Genomic DNA, 20,293 nt, shown 5'->3' with positions numbered 1-20,293 from the left:
CGTGACTGATTACAAACGTCACTGACGTCACTGATGACGACGCTGGCAGCTGTGACAGACGAACAACCACCGCACGCGGGATGAATTAAGAAATAGGTTGGGTATGTTTTACCGTAAACTATGGTGAACTTAACCATATGTTTTCTTTTTCTATAAACCACAACTATTATTATTAATATTATTATTATTAGTTGTAGTAGTAGTATTCACATAAAAGTAAGTAATTATACATATTTTCTATTCCACTGTTTTTAGCAAAAGCCCCCAAAAAATGAAGCTAATTAATTTGAAATACTGAAATATTCACATCTGCAGAAAAAACTGCAACAAAAGTCAGATCATTAGTGAGCGTCTATTCTATTATTTTCTTTTCTTATGTCCAGCTTTATTTTCAATGACAGATTAGACCCCGACCCCCCCCCACCCCCTTTAAGTAAAGATGGAACCACTCTCACACACATGCTTTGCAGATTTTCTTTCATTCTTCACAGATGATTCTATTTCGTGAGGGTTTTCAGTTTTTCCTCGTCTAAAAACGAACTTCTGCCGTTCGTTCTGAATCAAATCTTCTCATGACTGAAAGGCATCTTTTTATTCAGTGTTTGGTCATCTCCTCCTCACAGTGTGCAGTCAGGTAGCCCTGTCTCACTCTGCACACACACACACACACACACACACACACACACACACACACACACACACACACACACAGTCCCCCCTTTACCTCCTGACCACTGACTGCCATCTTACATTCAAAAGCCCACAACAGCTTCCTCTCTTCATTGTAAAGTGTTATAATCTGGTTTCCTTGTTTCTTTGTCAACTATGTTCACGTAACTAGGAAATCACAATGTAGACACATTTGCTGCAGTGATCACAGGTATAGTCTCACTTTTGTTGCGTTGAGGTTGTACTTTGTATTTTCACTGTGGTGCCTTTAACCTGCACCACAGATGGTACCATTTTTAATCATTTAAAATGTTTGTGATATTGTACAGTTTTTAGTTCAACTCAAGGGTTATTAGTGAATAGGACAAAGAAAAACAGTTCATAGATGTAGTTGTAGTAAATTGGAAACACTGTGAGTGTCATTATTGGTAAAACTGAACTGTTGCACAAAACTGGTGGTTTCTGAGGTGAGTGACATGGTCTGTTGTCCTACTCTCTACTGCCTTCATGTGGTGATTAACCAGACTCACACAGTTTCCTTACAGTTGATCATACACCAGCTTAGATGTATGAGTTTGCTGTGTCTGGTCTGAATCTGCAATTAGGTTTATATCTTCATCATAAAAGGTATCTGTGCTGCAGCTTAGTGGAATAATTGTTCATGACGATCACTAAATCAAAAGTGTTAGACATGGTCTCACCTTTACAGAGATCGAAGAGGTTGGAAAGTGAGGGATGACTTCAGATGAAAAATAAGAGATATAACTGGTTGAGTGGAAGACATCTATGAATGATGATTACCGCTTGAGTTGAGAAGTTCTGGTTTGCTAAAAAAAGGAAAAATATAAATCCAAAAGACAACCCAGAGTCTGAATGATAACTTCAATGCTACGAATTGATTGTAAAGGCAGCAGCAGCGGACACTGTCTGAGTTTTAATTTGTCTGTGTGAGATTGGAACATGCACAGATTGAAAGCCCCCGACTTTATTCCTCCATGTCCGGGCAGAAATAAAATGAATCATCCTCTGCTTTTTCTTTAAAGGCTGTCTGCTGTTTCAGATGTGAAGGACAAGGTTATAAAAATGTAGACAGATCCAACTACCGAAGACAAAATATGACTTATATGAATTCAAACAATTTTTCTCTGCAGTTTTCATTAGAAATTAGAACTGTTCATTTATTTATAGCCAGTATTTCTAAGCCACCACATTAAATTCAGAGGCCTTTGATTGGGCAAATTAAGAGTTTCACTTTATCACCATCTCATGGATGGTATCAGCACATCCATGATGGTGCCATGTGGAAAATAAAAATATAGAGGGCACCATATATTTATATAACATATATTAATCTTCCAGGCAGCTGTGGCTCAGGCAAATTGCCCCTGGTGATACCTGCAGAGTGTGGATGGCATATAAGTGCTGCATGACTGTGTGTGCGTGAATGGATGAGTGCAACTTGTGCGGTTTTTAAGTGGTTGATAAGACTGGATAAGTGATATCTAAATATAGTCCATAGAGTGTAAGTTCAAGGCCGAACGAGTATGAGTTTCCCCCTCAAAGAGCTAAAAAACATAGATTTTTATATTGCTCCAGACGGCTTGTATTGTTGTTAAATTAAATTAAATGTTATAATATCCTTGGGGCCTAGAGAGGAAACTTCTTTGGGTTTTAATTGTGCATTTAATTGTGAAAATATGAAATTGACTAAAATGCTGCAGGGTTTGGGTGTTTAAGTCTGACTAAACTACAAATAGCAATTCAGCAGATGTCTCCAAATCACCTCTTGAAAATTATGGTTATTTATTATTTATCTGCGTTAGCTGACCATATTTTTTTCACTGTTCCATATATGTCAAGATCACTAAGTAATCATTTTGTGTCCTAAAATAACTTACTACCTAAAAACCCCTGTTGGTGCCATTGAAATAACTTAACCATCAAGCTGCCAAAGCTGGATGTGTGATTTGAAAGTCAAGTATTAAATGTGAAGAGCTGTAATTCACAAGGACTGAGCTTCATCTGGACCTGGTTTTCAGATCCCCAGTGTGAAGTGTCTGCTCTGTTGAAGTGGCCTGATAAAAAGCAAAACTGCCTCCAGGTTGTTTGTCATTATCTGACTATATGATCCCTGAACCTTGCTGCTGAGGGGAGCATGACACACTTTGATCACAGCGTATAGCTCAGCGTGTCGCTATAGATCAAAGACACAACAGACAGATTGTGTGTGTGTTCCACTCACTCACATAACAAGGAGAAAGTCATGATGGCGCCTGGGATGAGGCCTGTCGATAACTACAGCCGCTGTCACACAAATGAAAACAGAGTTAAACAAAACAATGTGAACAGGCACTGTGGCTTTTACTTCACCAGCACGTCGGACAATCATTTGCACTAACACAACAAAAGATTGTATTCGTTAGTCTTGTTGGAGCTGAATGCAAAATTTACATAACAGCATTTATAGACCAAGAAAACACACAATAACCTCCTAACAAACATGTGTATTGTGAAATACGTTAAAAACACGTTTGATATCACCTCTGAAGAATCCAGATGAAACTACTTTCTGATGCAGTCTGAGGTCCGGTTAACGTCCAATGGAAGTGTTACGTTCCCACAGGAAGCGACACAGCAAACATCAACACTAACAATTCAGAGCCATTGGAGCCTCTCAGATTGCTCCTCTCTGCGGTCAATGTCACAAATATTTAAATAACAAAAACACAAAAACATCATTTGGAAACCAAAACATGTTAGTTCGCAGTGAACTTTCTGGTTAAAAGTAACCATCCTTCACATAAGATATGATAAGATAAAACTATATTTTCCCAAAAACTAGGGGAATTCATTTAAATGGAGATAAATAGAAATAGAAAAATGGCTAATAAAAATGTTGAATAAAAACTATAGAATAGATTAAAAAATATATATACAAATAAATAATAAAAACAACAAAATAGAGTTAAACAGAAGTTCAGATAAAAGAGATATAGTGAGAATATAAGCTGAATTTGCCTATGGTAAGATTAGGCTACTTTTTTAATATTGGAGGAGCCATAAAGGGAATTAATATATGAAGATATTTATTTAAATTTACAATAAATAGATAAACAAGGATTCACAGGTTGAATAACGACCAAAACAAAAAATCAGGTCCTACCGAGATTTGAACTCGGATCGCTGGATTCAGAGTCCAGAGTGCTAACCATTACACCATAGAACCACGTGATGACTTAGAGTGTAGCAATTCCTATAAGATCTCAATTTAATGACAATCACGTAACTTTTGAATGATATTTATATGAGCTTTGATGAGTTAATTAAACACCGCGTGTAGCCAGAAAACACAAGTATAAACTATAAATGTCTGCTTTCAATTCTCAAACGGTCGTATCGATCACGCTGCTGTCACGATCTCTGCCCCCTGCTGGAGAACAAGAGGAACGGCAGAGTTTATCCCTGTATGCATGAAGGTTACTTGTTAATAAAAAACAGTTTCAGTGATTCACTTTAATGGACAATGTGGTGAAATGTTTGGGATCTTGAGCTGCTCTACATTCATGTTACTTAACACTGAAACACAAGCTCGTCCATTCATCTCCACTCAAGATGTTTTAGTGTGTTCTCCAGATGACTGAACACCATGTTTGAACTGGGAGTTTTACAAGAAGGCCCAGTGAAGGTTTCTGTGACTGTAACCAAGGGCGACACGGCTCCACAAGTGAGACAAACCCGATAATAACCTCTATCACCAGAAGACTGTAAATTCATGAGAGGACTTGGGGTTGGGTTGATATTGTCCTTCACGGTCATAAGCAGGGTAATAAATCATAACCCCTGTGTGGGCCCCTGTCGTGGAAAATTACTGGTTTACATGTGTGAATCTATCAAAGACATATCTGCATACAATACCTGGTAATAATTAATTATATCCACGTCTTTTCATAAATAACGACGACGCCTCAGTTCATTTATCACCAGCACCTCATCACTAACGTCACCTGAGGAGGTGGGACGACTGCAGTGAGTTTTCTCAAAAATACAGAATACCATTGAAACAGGTGCCTCAGAAACACATCTATATGCACAGCTGCAATATTATTTCACCTATAGTTGTGAAGTTGTTGACCTGAGGGTAACTGAAACAGCAATCTTCTTTCTGTCTCGCACAGAAAAGAATCATCTCTGGAGACCTCAGATTTGAACCAATGTGGAAATAACTGTGAAATAGTGTCACGTGTACAGACCTCTCTAATTTAGACAGAGCTTATGTCTTTATATTTACTGATCCAGGCAGAGGAGTGTACTGTCGAGATTACTGTGCTACCAACAGCACTCCTTATCCAATGTCTTCATGTTTGCCTAATGCTGTACTCTGCTTCAGGTCCATTACATCCTGCTGCTCCAGTTTGCTCCCATAACCCAGATCCTCACCTGCCTTCCTCTCATGTGAGACTTTCTACACATCCTGCTCCAATCGTCCATCCTGGCTCAGTCTCTGAAAACCCTCACCTTTTCACTTTAGCTAAAAATCTACATGTGAACGTCTGAGTCAGAATTACATTCCTGGTCACATACTGTCAGGATTAATTTTATGCCGGAAATATAAATGCGTTCGCTGGAAAAACAAATCACTTCCTCTGAGACAGCTGAATTAGAAATGATGGCACAGATGTAGGCAGATGAGGAATTAAGAATCCAGTATTCCATAAAAGATTAGATTTACATTATTTGATGTTACTCTGCAATGAAATCTGACCAATAATTTTACAGAATGGCTCAACAATTTAAATTCCCAGTGACCCAGGAACGGGAGTATTCATGTCTGAATTTGAACCGGAGTCGGGGTTTTGGTCCCTTTCCAGGGAAATGTCATGCTGCAGGGAAGCATCAGATTTTCACAGCTTGAACACTTTTTACCTTTTCATCTTCTGTCGACATCTCAATCTGACATCTAAGAACTTTAACAAAATCCCTGTTTGATCTCTTTCTCCCTGAGTGGTGAGGAATCACACAGTTTCAGAGGATATTGAACTAACTGCACGTAAATGCAAATCTCTTTGATTGCTCACGCCGCTGATGACCTCGTCTCTCCCTGTTCCTCTCACTCTCTCTGAAGTACTTGCACGTATTCAGTCCATTAGCTCCGTGACTTAGTGGCTGGATTTCCCTTCAGTCGGGCATCAGTCAGGGCTTGTTGGCCGTCAGCTGGGCAGCACGTCCATCATCTGTGGAGCTAAAAGATCCCAATAACCAACCAGAACCAGAACGAGGGAGCTTACCCCACCTCCCAGAATCAGAATATCCTCACTTTCAGTAGAGACAACTTGTTAAATACTCACTAACAAATCTACTGTGTAACTACGCTCAGGCTTCATTACAGTTTTTACTGCAAATGTCAGATCCCTGAACCAATAACTGCAGATAACACTGCAGTTCTGTGACATAGTGTAATATTTAATTTGATCTCCTTTTACACGTGTCATTGCTGCGTGCATGTGATGTCACACGAAGACATATCATTTTCTTTGCTTTGCTTTGCATAGGGCTAAATTCAATTATGAACGATTTTAAACAGTGTTGTTGAATGCAGACCTGATGGACAGGTTCATAGGGAAATAGAAGAATAACCTAACACCTCCTCAAAACCTTTGCTGACCACTGGTGCTTTAATCTGCCGTCATGCAGCAGCGATGAACATGTGTACTCTAGGACCTTGTGACATCACTGTCGGTGTTTGTTATAACGCTGTGCATGAGTCAAGCTGCCGTCTCATTGATTTCTCAAGCAGATAATCCTTGTGTAATGCGAACACTGTATTTCTGTTGTTTATTTAACGATGGCTGTGATTCAAGTTTCCGTTGTGATTAACTTCCCAGAGTTGTACAAATCCTATCTGTTGGAATTACAAACTGCTGCTTAGTGTTTTCTGATAAACACATCTGATACACATCTGATAGGTGATAACACACTACACTACTTCTTCGGCTGAATCCGATTACATTGTCTCAGCAGTACCAACAGCACAGAGTGTAGGGGTGTAGTTTTGGCACAGCACTGTTTTCAGTCTGAATCACTTTGTACAACAACACAGCATCCAGTTCAGGAGAGTATTCCCGCTCTTCATCATTAGGGCTTTATCCACACTTATAGGTTTTCATTTCAAACTGTGCTTCAATGTGAAAACAATCTCAGTCCAGATAAGTGTTTTAGGGAATCTCCTGACAACAGATATATCACAAGAATTCACTGGGCATGCATGTGATGGTGGAAGCACATTGTGTATTTGCAGTTGGTTTTCACATGAGTGAAAATTAAGAGCAGGGATTTATTTAATTGGACTAATGATGAGGAGGAACTGACAGTAAGTGTAACCGCTGGTGGTGGATACGTAGCCGATGAGACCCAAACAGGAAGCAAACGTCAACCAAAATGCAAACCTGGAGTTTTAAAGTGTTTTAGGTGTGTAAGTAGCCCAAGATAATTAGAAATTCAATACTGGTGGGACCAACTCCATGCGGGAAACCTTTCTCTTAAAATAAAGTTTTTCAAAAATGTCCAAACATCTGAAGAAAAAATTCGTAATAGAACTGTGAAAACTAATCTTGTAGTTGTCACCTCTAAAAATGGCTGTTGAAGGCGACTCAAAAATAATGTGATTTTCCATATAGACTCAAAACACTGATACTTTGTAACAAGGGCAGAAGTAGGTCAGAAATTGTAAACACTCCATTATGGACTTGCATAGAATGAGAGTGGACTTCTTCATTCACCAGCATCACTCAGTCTTGTCACCATTCATTGTGTTGACATTTTAATATTCAGAGCCACAGATGAAGAGAGACACGTCCCGTCGAACGCTCGACATGAGCTGTAAATTCATTAAAACTCATCTTCTATCCCTCCAGGGTATTAACCTGACTGAAGCAGATTCTGATGGCAGAGAAGGCTTTTAATTTGAAATGTATGTACCAAAACAACAAGCAGCATTGATATGACAGCAACTGGAAAAACCTTCCTGGGAGGAAAAACAGTCACATAAAGTATGATTCACTGTCACCACACTGGTCAAAGATGGTAAGAGATGATGTCCAGCACTAATGAAACGCTGACTGGACATCGATTGTCAACATGTTATTGCTTCTACAGAGGGTGAAATGGAATTCACATAGTGAATTAGTAAACTCAGTTTAATAAATAAGCTAATTAGCCTGATACAAACATAAAACATTTTTTTTAAATGGACTTTTTACATATGGTTACCCTTTGTAAATACTGCACAGGTATCTGTAGGTCTAGAATTGGTCGGATGAAATCTTATTTTAAATTTACAGTCTGACAGAGAGAGAAAGAACATGATAAGTAACTTCAAAAACGGTTCACAAAATGACACTGATCATCTCACAAGAAGATAAATTGTGTGTTATCTACATCAGTGGGTATCCATTATCTGATCATGCTCATCTTTTTTTTTTTATCCTAGTGTCACATTGATAAAGATTCACCATCACTAATATAAATCAATAAATAAACAATTAGCTTTATAAATATAAAACATAAAAGGTCAAACCAATCCCCGTCTCAACACCCAATATTTCAAAAAACTTAAAGACATTTGCAAGAAAATACTTTCACATAGAAATCAACACAAGATCTGATAACTTCATCAGTGTGGGGTAAAATCCAAACTTTAGACCTAGTGTGTGTGTGTGTGTGTGTGTGTGTGTGTGTGTGTGTGTGTGTGTGTGTGTGTGTGTGTGTGTGTGTGTGTGTGTGTGTGAACTGAAGAACACTGGTGACCTGAATACATCTCCGGATACACTGGGCCTCAGTACCTCCGCCAAGTATGTTATGTTTTCACCCATTTGTTTGTTTGTTTGTAAGTGAGATTACAAAAAAAAAATATTTCTAGCCAGTAAGTATAAATTAAATATCCTGATTTTCATCATTTACCTGATTCTGAAAATATTCTACATTTGGAATGACTTTTAAATCCCAATCTGTGCAATAACAGCTTTTAATTTTGTGTCTTTTTGACATGTATCCTCCTTTATTTTGTTACCTTTGCCACGGAGGTTACGTTTTCACCCCTGTCCCTTTGTTTCTGTCTGTTTATGAGCAAGATTAAATGAAAAGTAATGAATGTATATGGACACGAAACTTGGTGGAAGGATGTGGTGTGGGAGGAACTCATCAAACTTTGGTGTGGATCCGGATCAGGAGGGGATCCAGGATTCTTTTCACCTTTTTTCTGCTTTCTTTAACATTGCAAGATGTTTTTCAACATTTTCGCCTTTTCCTGATGGAATACATAATGGATCTTTATGATAAAAAATCAGGAACATTTAGGGAAACGATCTCTATGACTGTGGAGTTTGGTGCAGCTTGACTGAGTTTAAGGGGACTGTTGGCCCTTGGCGGAGATATGAGCTCTACCGAATGATATTCTAGTTTCCACTGCAACTTAAAAAGAATCTCTGGCGTGACACAGATCACATTAGAATCATCAGTGTGGTCATTACAGAATGAGAACGAATAAAGGACCATTACAATATTTCATTATTTATCCATGCTTCATCACACTCGGTTCACTCTCAGCTAGGTTTCCATGTTTAACATTAAGAACAGTGTTCTCTACTATGTGACTGAATGTTTCTTTACCTCAGAGTAGATGATCATAATCACTGCTGCACACAGTGAAGAACCATAAACTCTGTTGTCTCTATGTGATAAATCCCTGCCTGCTTTGATATGGTCAAGGTTTCTGTACCATCCTTCCAGTGGAGGAAATCACTTTGGGGAATATTATGAACACTTGGCTGCCCTTGAATAGTAAACTTAGAGCATTGGGCCAAAATGAGTCGGAGTATAGCTCTCTCCCTGTAAATAATCTCTCCAAACAATCCATATATGCCGCCCTTGATGCTGTCTGGAACCATTATGTTCCACTTCAGGAGGTCCATAAAGAGGCCGGGCAGCAGTTTGAGCAATCAGTTTCTATAAGAAAATAAAACGGACGGATGGTCGCTGGTGTGTGGGACACTCTTTCCTCCCCCCTCCCTCCTTCAGGGCAGAAAGATAGTGAGTGAGGGAGCCAAAGAGAGCAGGGTCCAAGAGGAGCTGTGGCTGTCCCTTCATCTCAACATCTCAGTATCTAAAATCAAACACACGGAGACAGAGGGAGGGCCGTTGGTTGAAAGTTGGCTGAACGTTGCCTGGATGCTGGCACGCTGTCAGGGCCAGGTGCACGGTGAGCCCTCTACAGCAGGGAGCTGGGGCTCTCTGGGGGTGGAGGAGGTGTGTGTGTCGGGCTGTGACGCATGGGCAGTATGTCGTAGTGGCTTGGGATGTGGCTGCCGCGGGGAAGGTCGTAGGGGCTCTGGGAGAAGCCGGTCGCCATTCCATTGGGTCCCTGCAGGACGCTCACGGTCGGCTCTGTGATAGTGTGGGAAAGAAGAGCGTAAAATAGTCAAAAGTGTGTGACACTTAAGTTGCTTTCAGACATGCACTGAGCTCTGGATAATCTCCTGACATTGTCCGGAGGGGCTGTATTTGAGAACGCAAACCCTAACCCTAACCCTGATAGGAGGCTCCAGGCTTTCTGCAGAGTTTCTCCAACCAGCCCCCTAGAAATAACCCTGGATAATGTCTAAATGACCCGTGCGAGAAAACAGACGGAGATCCTCCAGAGGATTCTCAGCGAGCAAGTGGGCATGTTGATGTCGTTTCTAATAGACGATTGATGTGCAGTAAAAAAACTAAAACATGTGATCTCTGAAGAGGAATTAATATGAATTAATATGCTCCGGAGATTTCTCTGTAGTTAACATTTCTGAGCGGAGAATCTCCCGCTGGATTGCTCACGTGTGAAAGGTAAACTCCAGAGAAAGTTCGGACCTAATGGCGCCGACATTCTCTGGAGTTCATGTCTGAAAACGGCTGAAGAGTGACAGGCACAGGCTAAAGAAAAAGAGAGAAAGTGGAGGTGCATGCAATAGAGAGGCAGCTCACACTTCCTCTTATCAAGGCTTACAAAGTCCGTGCAGGCTCACAGCAGGGGGGGCATGACCAGAGAGGCCATAAGCTGCAGGAGCCTGCAGAGCTCCACACATCACAGCAACAACACACTCACCAACATCATAGACATTCCTGCTCGCACTGCCCAGGAGGGTGGCAGTGCCTCCAAAGGGCACTTCACGGTGGGAGGGGGACTTCATCTCCACATAGCTGCTCTCTGTATGCTTGCAAGCGAGCCCTGGTGGGTCTCTAATGGTGGCATATGGATTCTCACTATTCAGGGAGCAGGAGCTGTTGCTGCACATGGAGCCCTTGATGTAATCTGCAGTAGCCACGACACAAAGACATATTCAGTATCAGCAAAATTGAGGAAGTCACTTAGTTGTAGTTGTGGTATTTAAAGCTAGATGCTGATATTGGAACAAGAATTAAAAAAGATGTCACAGTGCGGCCGGGATAACGGCAATGGAACTCGTCGCCATTCTGAAGAAGTTGTCCTTCTTTTGTTTCTGACAGGTGACTAATGGTGGTATATAGTAATCACAGTACAAAGGGGAGAGAGTGGAAGGCTCATCTCATCCATAACAGTCTCATCAGCCTGATAAGAGGCCTCATTAGAGACCGCAGCAACGCGCCTTTAGACCCCCGGGTCCCTCACATTCACCACCCACTGCAGTGTGGGAGACAAAATGACGTACCAGGCACCGAGCCACAGAGAGCAATTACCCTTGGAACAAAACCTCAGCCCACCATGATCTTTGTCCAGAGTGCAGAGGGTTTTCGCATAAATCATAGACAATATAAGGACATGGGATTTCTGGGTCTCGGAGAGGAAGGGAAACCAAATAGAGAAGCTGACACACGGGCTGTTGAGCATGTATTATTGGTGCTGGTGAGGCTGAACAGGATTCTACACACACACACACACACACACACACACACACACACACACTGAGAACACACACACACACATTGTTGGTCTAATTAATTATTTACCTTTTCTCGACCCTCTCTGCGTCTGTGTCTCCCCCTGTTGAACATCTGTAACAAATGTCAAAGCATGAGAGTCAGGCATCTCACATGAATTCCCTTAATGTGCGAAGGTTGACAGGAAATATCTCATTAAAGCACAGCGGTGTTTTTTCAGGGAGAATATGAGGAATGGGAATGTGAGGCGTTATTGAATGTTTCACTCGCTCATTACCACGTTTTCCCCCCAAGGCGTACAAGCTTATATAACCAATTGTGGTCATGATGGTATATTTCCCAAACAAGAAATCATGAATAGAATACAAGCCTGTTTAAGGCTACAGCAGTGCGTGTCATTGTGATTGATGGGCCTTGTGCTTCCACACCGAAATGGGAAAGAGCAGATCAATGTGCAGTCTGACTTTTAAGTCCAGCATGACAAAGCATTAATTGTAGATATTTAGATTTTTGCATGTGGTGTAGCTGTAATGATTCTTTATTTCAGAACACAAGCACAGTTTTTATATTTTATAATCTCTTCCAGTTTGTTACCACCACAAATCAAGAGACCATATGCAGGATCTGTGGTTTTAAAGGGTAATCTTAGTAAAACTTTACCTGAATACCTTCTACTTACATTTATAAACACTGTATTAACATTAAATTAAAGGTTGCAAAACAAAATGTGGTCATAACAGGACATTTTTATTAAAGTAGTCAACAATAATATCCATCCATTTATCATCTGTTCCAGTGGTTCAAAAAACAGGGTCCATGGTCCGCGAAAAAGTTTCCAGACTCATCCATTAAAATGATCATGATATATGTGTGTTGACCTGTTGAAAATATTTTCAATACATACTAACAGCTCCCTAATACATCTGTCTGTGGAGATGTGAGTTATTAATAAGTAATTTTACGATCACACTTAATGTTCCATAATCCACGGAGCGGGAGTGCACTGTTTGACCCAGTGCAAGTCATCAAAGAGAAACGTGCAACTGGGGGAAGTGAAAGAAGAGTAATGAGCTCACACTGACCCGCTCTCACCTCTGCTCCACTGATTTCTCTGTCCCAACCGCATATCTTATCAAAACCAGAGCAAAGGTCACGTCTAACAAGAAACCCCGGGTTCATCGTCATTCACAGCAGGGTAGCTGTGTCCAGGCTGACGGCAATATAAGGCTTGCGCTAACGACACATTGCCCTTGAAGTCAAACTCCTATATACTGTACAGTCCGAATTCACAGTGTATGTGTGGTGTGTCATGACAAGAGAGAGGAGAACCGACCTAGGTCATTCAGGTTGCAGTAGGCTCTCCACTCGGAGCCGTTTCTGCTTTTCAGGGTGCTTGACTGCGGAAGGAAGAGCACAGTTTTGGTGTTGCTTCATTCTGTAGCACGTTACTGTTACAAATTGTACGGGAACGCTCAGGACTGTCATACTTTGAGGATCAGGGTACCATCCAGGTTGTTGGAAATGGTTGACACAACATTACACTGGGCCACAGTGTGATAACTGGGGTTGGCGAAGCACTGGCCACTGCCGCTGCCGCTGCTCTGGCTCGGATTGACTTCTGCAGCACTGGTCCTCATTGCTACAGTGCTGCCACACTCTGAGGGTTCAAACGGCAGCTTTAGAAGACTGAAAAACTCAACGCGTGTCCTTGTGCGTGAAATATTTTTGTCTACTATCATAAAATGAAAGGAGGATTTAACACATGTTTGTTTTTACCGTACACTGTATATAAAGATGGACTCCATGACAGCTCCCCTGAAGTGAAGCAAAAGATAAAACCCTGCCTCCTCCATGTTAGTGTATGGGACAAACTAAAAAGTCAACGCATCAAATTTTTCTCAAAGAGGGTTTCTGCCATTTTAGGTGGCTAATCAAACTACCAAGTGCTCAATTTTCCAATGAGTTTATTTAGTTATTTGATGCTATAAAAATGGGGTGAAATGTTATAACTGACACTGTATCATCGAGAACTGTCTACCGCAGCTCCATCCCCTGATCGCTGCCCTGCAAACTCTGGCTCTCACTGCACAAGATGACAGCTTTCGTATCCAGGATATTTTAGTTTCATCTCTGGATAGTAGGAGAAATTGGAGTCGGGTGTCCATCTTTATATACAGTCTATGGTTTTAACCTACATAAATTAAATATAATGAATGAAATATATATTTAATTAGAGGATAAATGTTTGTATGCCATTTATTCATAGTAAGTAAGTCTGTAAAAGCATCTTACCGGAAAGGGAATAGTCAGTGCTCGTGATGTGCATAGCCTGTGTGTACGACACGCTGGGCTGGATCTCGTGACCTTTGTCCCTCTGCCTCTGTCTGTACCACACAAACAGACTGAGCATGGCCATGATGATGAGGAGGAGGAAGATGATGCCCATGACGGCCCCCGCCGAATGGCGCTCCGAGCCTCGCGCGGGGCTAATTTTGGTATACGGGTTCAGCTCCTCCATCATCAGAGCTGCTACAGGGAAAACGTAGACAGTGAGTAGTTTAAACAGCACCTACACATCTGCGTTCGAGTGATCATACACTGGAGGGCCTCGATCATCTCGATCCCCCCTCACCTTGATCGCAACGGATGCCTTTATATCCGGGGCTGCAGTAGCACGTTCCAGTCACATAGTCACAGGTAGCATTGTTCAGGCACTCACACAGCTGCTGGCAACCATATCCAAATGTGCCAGCAGGACACTCTGCATGGGAGAGAGGTGCATTACTAAATCCATCAAAATTAAAGCACTTCAAGAGTGAGAGCCAAAGTGTTTATAGAACACAACCACACTGCCCACAGGGTAATTTTGCACAGAACTAAAATGCGCTGGGCCTACTCAACTCTGCTCACAGCTCGTCCCGATGAAACCTGTTCGGCAAGCGCACTGGCCAGTGATGTGGTCACAGTCCGCGCCATTCTGGCAGCGGCAGACCTCAGAGCAATCCCTGCCGTAGAATCCTGAAGGACAGCCTGGGACGGATAAAATGTAAGGGTGGGAGGTTTGGATAAAAAAAAAAAAGGGAGGGGACGACAATGTAAAGAGTCAAGGTCATATTGAGGGAAGAGGAAAATCAATACCATTCTATCTCAGCATGCTCAATAAAGGACATTGAGATGAGTGGAAATGAAACGTTTCCTGCTTCAGCAGAAAATGCATTTATCCTGTTAAGGTAACATAGAGGTGGAGAGAAACAACAAGACAATTGGAAAGAGTAAGATATGAAAGAAAAAAAAACTTTAAACAAATCTTATTTCCCAGCACAATAGCAGGAACATTGCCCCATTAAAAAAGAGAAGTGAATAAACCCTTGGGGTGATAGATAATGGAATTCATATTAGCGGACTGATGTTGATGATCTTCATTATTCTTGGGTGAATGACTGGAATGTATAATAACAAAAATAATGAAGTGACCATTAGTTTTATTGTGATGTTGCTCCCACTAAAATAAACTTGTAAATGAAAACCTAATATCATCCAGTTGTCTCTGCGAAAACCAAACTTGTTTTTCATTTGTCATCCGCAGCAGTTCTGTTGCACCGCCAGTAGATGACAGTGTGTGTCTACTGACTGGATGTAATGAGACTCACGCTGGGTACAGTAGAGTCCGGTCCAGCCGGGGCTACACCTGCACTCCCCGTCGTAGGCACTGCACTGGGCGCTGTTGTGGCAATTACATGAGTTGAGACAATCAGGGCCCCAGTGCCCAGAGGGACAGGCTGCAAATACCAGAGACAAAGTCAAGCTCATGGTCACACACTCCATGGAACATGAACACGTACCTGAAGCAAATAGAGAAAATGCCTAGATATTCTCCATACAATGTTCTATACAATAATCCACAGTATACTTTATACAGGAAAATCCAGTGTTATCATTCTAGACCACAAGCCCATAGAAACTGGTGTCAGGATGAATAACCCAAATTAAAGCAATGGTAATGCATGCATGTATCTGATCACAGTTTTTTTTTTCCTTTGAGCAGTTAACACACACATCAATTTCCCACCGCATGGCTGCTCAAAGTATTGCTCCTGATCTTTGGCCTACAGTGCTGTGAATCAAAGAGCATAATGCCTTACGACAATCATTTAAACAAGCTGTGTTCTACATCTGCCAGGGTAGTTAATTAAATTATTCATGTGTATGAAGGTAAGTGAGAAATTAGGAGTGGAGACAGACAATGAGAGAGGAGAGAACAATAAGAGAGTGAATTCGGATAAAGGAGAGAAGGAGAGAGGCCGTACCCTGAGAACAATCCTCTCCTATCCAGCCGGGGAAGCATTGACAGGAGCCATCGATGGGGTTGCAGGTGCCGTTGTTGGTGCAGAGGCAGATCTCGGCGCAGGCCCTCCCATACCTGCCGCTCGCACACACTACAATACACAAAACACAAATCCCCCCCTTGAGAAACAACTCTCATCTCCATATTATCACTCACATGCGAAGACAACATCAAACTTAGATTATTGCGAACACTTTCATATAATAAAACTCATTCTGCGAGAGGCTGTGTAAACACATCCCTCTAAATGATGCTCTTGTTCTCTGCGAGTGTACATGAAGTGAAGTGGTCTGTAGACAAAACGAGAAGTCGATCACTGCCTCCGGTGGCACAACTGCCCCATTTCCACTCACCATGAGTGATGTGCCACAGAATTAAAATAGACCATGTACACAGACCACTGTATGCATTTTTTATGAAATTAATATTTCAATGCTCCCTGGCACTATTCAATAAAACATGTCATTTCTAATGAAACCTCCATTGTGTTTTCTTGTTGGACCGTGGGACAAATTGAACCAAGGTGTATCTAACCACCAGGATCAGGGAGCTGCAGCGGCAGCACATACATCAAAAGGTCTCATATAAAGAGAATGGCCCGGCGTTAGAAATATCAGATAAGGTAGCTGGCTGTAAAAGAGATGGGTCCAACTCATTTTCATGTGGGGTGATTTTAATGATTACATTTCAACTGGCTTTCCCCGCTTCTTGAGAGCTCTTTCAAGCTCCTTCAAGCAGGTTGTCATTAGGCCACGAGGTTGGCTCCCCCATACTGCTGCTTCTGGAGAATCAAGCCTCCATACACCAGGAGAGCTTCATTAGGCTGGGAGTTTGTGTGCCGGACAGAGGACAAGTGAGGACGCCGATGGGGCTCAACAAGAGAAGAATGTGCGTGTTGTTGGCCACCTTCGTCCCTCGTGGCCTCACGCCCGCTCACCAGTAATTACAATCCAGACAAATTAGGACCGGCTCTCGTTATTTCTCCCCCTTTCCTTGAGCTAACCTATTAAACTTTTATTTGTAAGACATTGCTCAAAGCCATGAAAGAGAATTCAAAAGTCCCCCTGCTGCCTTTCTGTAATTTCTAAAAAAAATAGTAAATTATTAGACATAAAATCTACAGTATATTGTAGGTATCTCTCCTCAGCAGTGATGGAGAGCTGATTATTTATGCACTTTATGGCCAATGATGATCAATATTTGATCAACTCAAATGCTTTAAGTCCCACTATTTAGTATCTGTAAGATTAGTAAAATTATGTAACTTTGAATTTTAAATCCAAAAAAGAAAAGTATTCCATTATTTTTCTGAGCTACACAAAGATACATATAGAGAATGAGCTACATTGTTAGAGAAACACTTGCATTACTTTTGACTCATTATCAGTTATCAAAACATTAGATGATAAAGACAAACCTTCGTAAACGGTAAATTGGTATTCTCATAGCACTTTACTAGTCTTACTGACCACTCAGCATGACACCTCAGCATGTGGACTGGTGAAGCAGGGGATCGAACCACCACCCTTCTGGGTAGAAAACAACCCGTTCAAACTCCTGAGCCCTTGATTGCCGACATATCTTCCATTTAAAATGTATGTTGACTTAGAAGGACACAAATGTGTTTTTAAAAAAGTGTAACAACCAAATCAAACAAGTCTGGAGCTAAAACAAGGAACTGTACAGAAGTAAGTTGCTTTCTGTCAGCAACGTCTTGTTCCCTGGTTAAAACATTACAGAAAGAAATTCACAAAGGAAAGTTGGCTTGGCTGCTTTGAAATTAATCAACTAATGAATGAATTAATGGTGTCTTGTCTTGTGCCGTGTCTTTGTCTCCATTTTTGTGAAAAGCTATTTACACGCACCTCTTTTTGTAGAGTTAGGACGAGGCACAGATACATTACTTCATGTTTCCTTTGTCTCAAAAAGTGGGTCTCAGCAATATTCTGGCTCCTGTTGAAGCTTGATCTTCTTTTAGTGTTTTTCATCTTGGTCGTGCTCGCATTGATAATAGTCATTATTCAAAGTTTCAAGGCTAAGAAGCCAGAGGGAGAGGCTGCAGGTCGTCACTTGATCTTATTAGAGCCAGTAAGCACAGCGAGGAATATAAGACAACCTGCAGACGTCTTCACAAAACACTGGAACAGAAAAGGTTCACTATCCTGCTAATAAACCCCAGAATATTGGGAGATATTGAAGGTAACAGCACATAATAACTTTTAAAACTATACCATCTGTAATGTATGACGCATCATTGCCTTATGTTTTTTTAATACGGGCAATTTTCCTACCATTTCAATAAGATTTTCGTATTTTATGACAAGACAAAATGCCAAGACATTTTCAGATATGAGCTGTGCTTTACCGTTTGCTAGCAGCAAAGACAGAAACTTCACAGTGAATCAATTTTACAGTTAGAGAAACAGCAGGGAAAGGTCAAAGGGACACAGAGGGCTACTTGCCTTGGTTGCACAGAGAGCCGGAGAAGCCGGACAGGCACTCACAGTGGCCCGTGATGTGATGGCAGGGCCCGGTGCTGTGGACGCACTGCGGACACGACTGGCTGCAGCGGTGCCCGTAGAAGCCCGGAGAGCAGACTGTGGCCAGCAGAGCGAGGCAGAAGGGGGGAAAGGGAATCAGTTGACGATGTTGGATAAGACATTATATAAGAGATATATAATAATGAAACAAAGCATGACAAGAGTGATCAAGGGAGTACAGCAAAAAAAAAAATGGCCCAGAAGAATTAAAAGCAGAATAGACGAGCGAGAGAGAGCAAAGGGTGGGAAGAAGCGGAAAAGTCTGTCTGTATTGTAATCGCTTCATTTCATCTGCTGCCAGAGATGGAATAGTAAAAGAGTTAAGAGAATTGTGAAAGTCTGTTTTATATAATATCTTCAGGGTAGCTCTATAAATGTCAGGAAACACACAACTGTGCGTTAATAACATGGATTTTATTGAAAGAATGTGAACCATTAAGGCGTTGCACAGATAATTGTGCCAATAATTTACACCAAGACTGCGCAACCATGATACCAGTTTGCAATTATTATTAAAACATATTTTATTTCAGTACAGCGAGAACCCTAAAAGTCTCTGTTATGTTCATATCCTGCTCCAATATCATTATTCTCAGGAGTTTCAGGTATTTCAGAAATATGAACCTGTTAGGAACTGACAACGACACCCTGGGTTGTTGTTTGACAACCTACGTTTACCCATTTTATTTAAAGCAGCGGGTGTAATACACTTTAATCAGCCAACGGAGAAGCATGTAATCTTTCAATTTAGGTTTCAGCAGCAAAACCAGAAAATCTGCAGATATGAAGTTTTAACCTGAGGAGTCATCATTTCCTCCACACACACACACACAGTTAAAGGATACATCCATAAGACTCTGTTTTAAAATGGTCTCCTTCCATATCATTTTGGCTCCGTATCATGTTTAATCCCCATCCATACTAAATGTGACCACTCGCGTACACTGGGCATGCGCGTGCCGGTGTTAACGGGAATTGCTTGAATAATGGCTCGCCTCTTAAACTACGAATTTAACTACACAACAGCAGTTAGCAAAGACAACAGAGTAGGCAAAACATGTTATTGCTCTTCCATGTTGCGTTCGACACCGGTAGCTGAGGCCTATGTTGCTTGTTGAGCCTGACGATTCAGCAAAGGCTACATCGTGACCAAAAAGACCCAATCAGCAAGTGGTTGCGAGTGTCTATGCCATCGTTTACGAACTTCTTTTGTGCCCGTCCAGACTGAAATGCCGGCCTGGAGTTTTTAAACTAAAACAGATCCACCAGCATTTCCAACCCTATCGTTTATGCATGTTCAAACAAAAAACGTGGTAGTGTGGATCTTGCGTCAGCCTCTCTCTCTAACATTCTTTACATTCTAACTGATGTTTACAGGTTGTGACTGTAAATTTCTCTTCCAATCAGTGAGCTCATCACTCGAGGGTGGCTTCAGACGGCGCTCATTCACAAACCAGAGATGGCTCTCCCAGTGAGCACGCCCTCTGATGAGCCTCGGGTGAAGACTGCGAGTCTCCCACTGAGAGTTGGTTGTTGAGGGCAGGGTAGGGGGTTCAAGTGTGTGTGCGCGTGTGTGTGTGTGTGTGTGTGGTGGGCTTGCTGCAGGAGTAAAGACAGTGTTATTAAGTGATAGCATTGATGAAGGGTTTACACTCAAGTAGTTATGACCGACAACAAAGTGCTTCTCCTCGGGAGGCTTCAATTCTTCAAAGATCAAAACAAGGTCGGTTCTATGATTGGGTTTGTTGCGTCACCGCTCGCAGTCTCGTGCCAGTGTTGCTTGGAAAAAACG

General features: G+C 41.6%; 1 protein-coding gene and 1 non-coding gene across 2 annotated transcripts in view; both read right to left on the bottom strand.

Moving 5' to 3' along the window:
- Window positions 1-3,823: 3,823 nt before the first annotated feature.
- On the bottom strand, window positions 3,824-3,895 carry trnaq-cug. Its single transcript has one exon. It is a non-coding gene; the product is annotated as a tRNA-Gln (tRNA).
- A 3,708-nt stretch (window positions 3,896-7,603) lies between these two features.
- megf11 (multiple EGF-like-domains 11) overlaps window positions 7,604-20,293 on the bottom strand; it is a 78,360-nt gene continuing 65,670 nt past the window's right edge. The window contains exons 17-27 of the mRNA XM_047339787.1: window positions 18,424-18,558; window positions 15,924-16,052; window positions 15,267-15,395; window positions 14,518-14,646; window positions 14,249-14,377; window positions 13,909-14,145; window positions 13,104-13,273; window positions 12,950-13,013; window positions 11,686-11,730; window positions 10,805-11,011; window positions 7,604-10,107 (exon numbers count right to left, since the gene is read on the bottom strand). Coding sequence (XP_047195743.1) covers window positions 9,932-10,107; window positions 10,805-11,011; window positions 11,686-11,730; window positions 12,950-13,013; window positions 13,104-13,273; window positions 13,909-14,145; window positions 14,249-14,377; window positions 14,518-14,646; window positions 15,267-15,395; window positions 15,924-16,052; window positions 18,424-18,558 — 1,550 coding nt within the window. The 3' untranslated portion in view covers window positions 7,604-9,931. The remainder of the gene's footprint in view (window positions 10,108-10,804; window positions 11,012-11,685; window positions 11,731-12,949; window positions 13,014-13,103; window positions 13,274-13,908; window positions 14,146-14,248; window positions 14,378-14,517; window positions 14,647-15,266; window positions 15,396-15,923; window positions 16,053-18,423; window positions 18,559-20,293) is intronic.

Source organism: Hippoglossus stenolepis, chromosome 5, assembly GCF_022539355.2.
Source record: "Hippoglossus stenolepis isolate QCI-W04-F060 chromosome 5, HSTE1.2, whole genome shotgun sequence".
In the NCBI taxonomy this organism is placed as follows: domain Eukaryota; kingdom Metazoa; phylum Chordata; class Actinopteri; order Pleuronectiformes; family Pleuronectidae; genus Hippoglossus; species Hippoglossus stenolepis.
The sequence above is the reverse complement of the archived record's forward strand: the minus strand, read 5'-3'. Positions and strand labels throughout refer to the sequence as shown.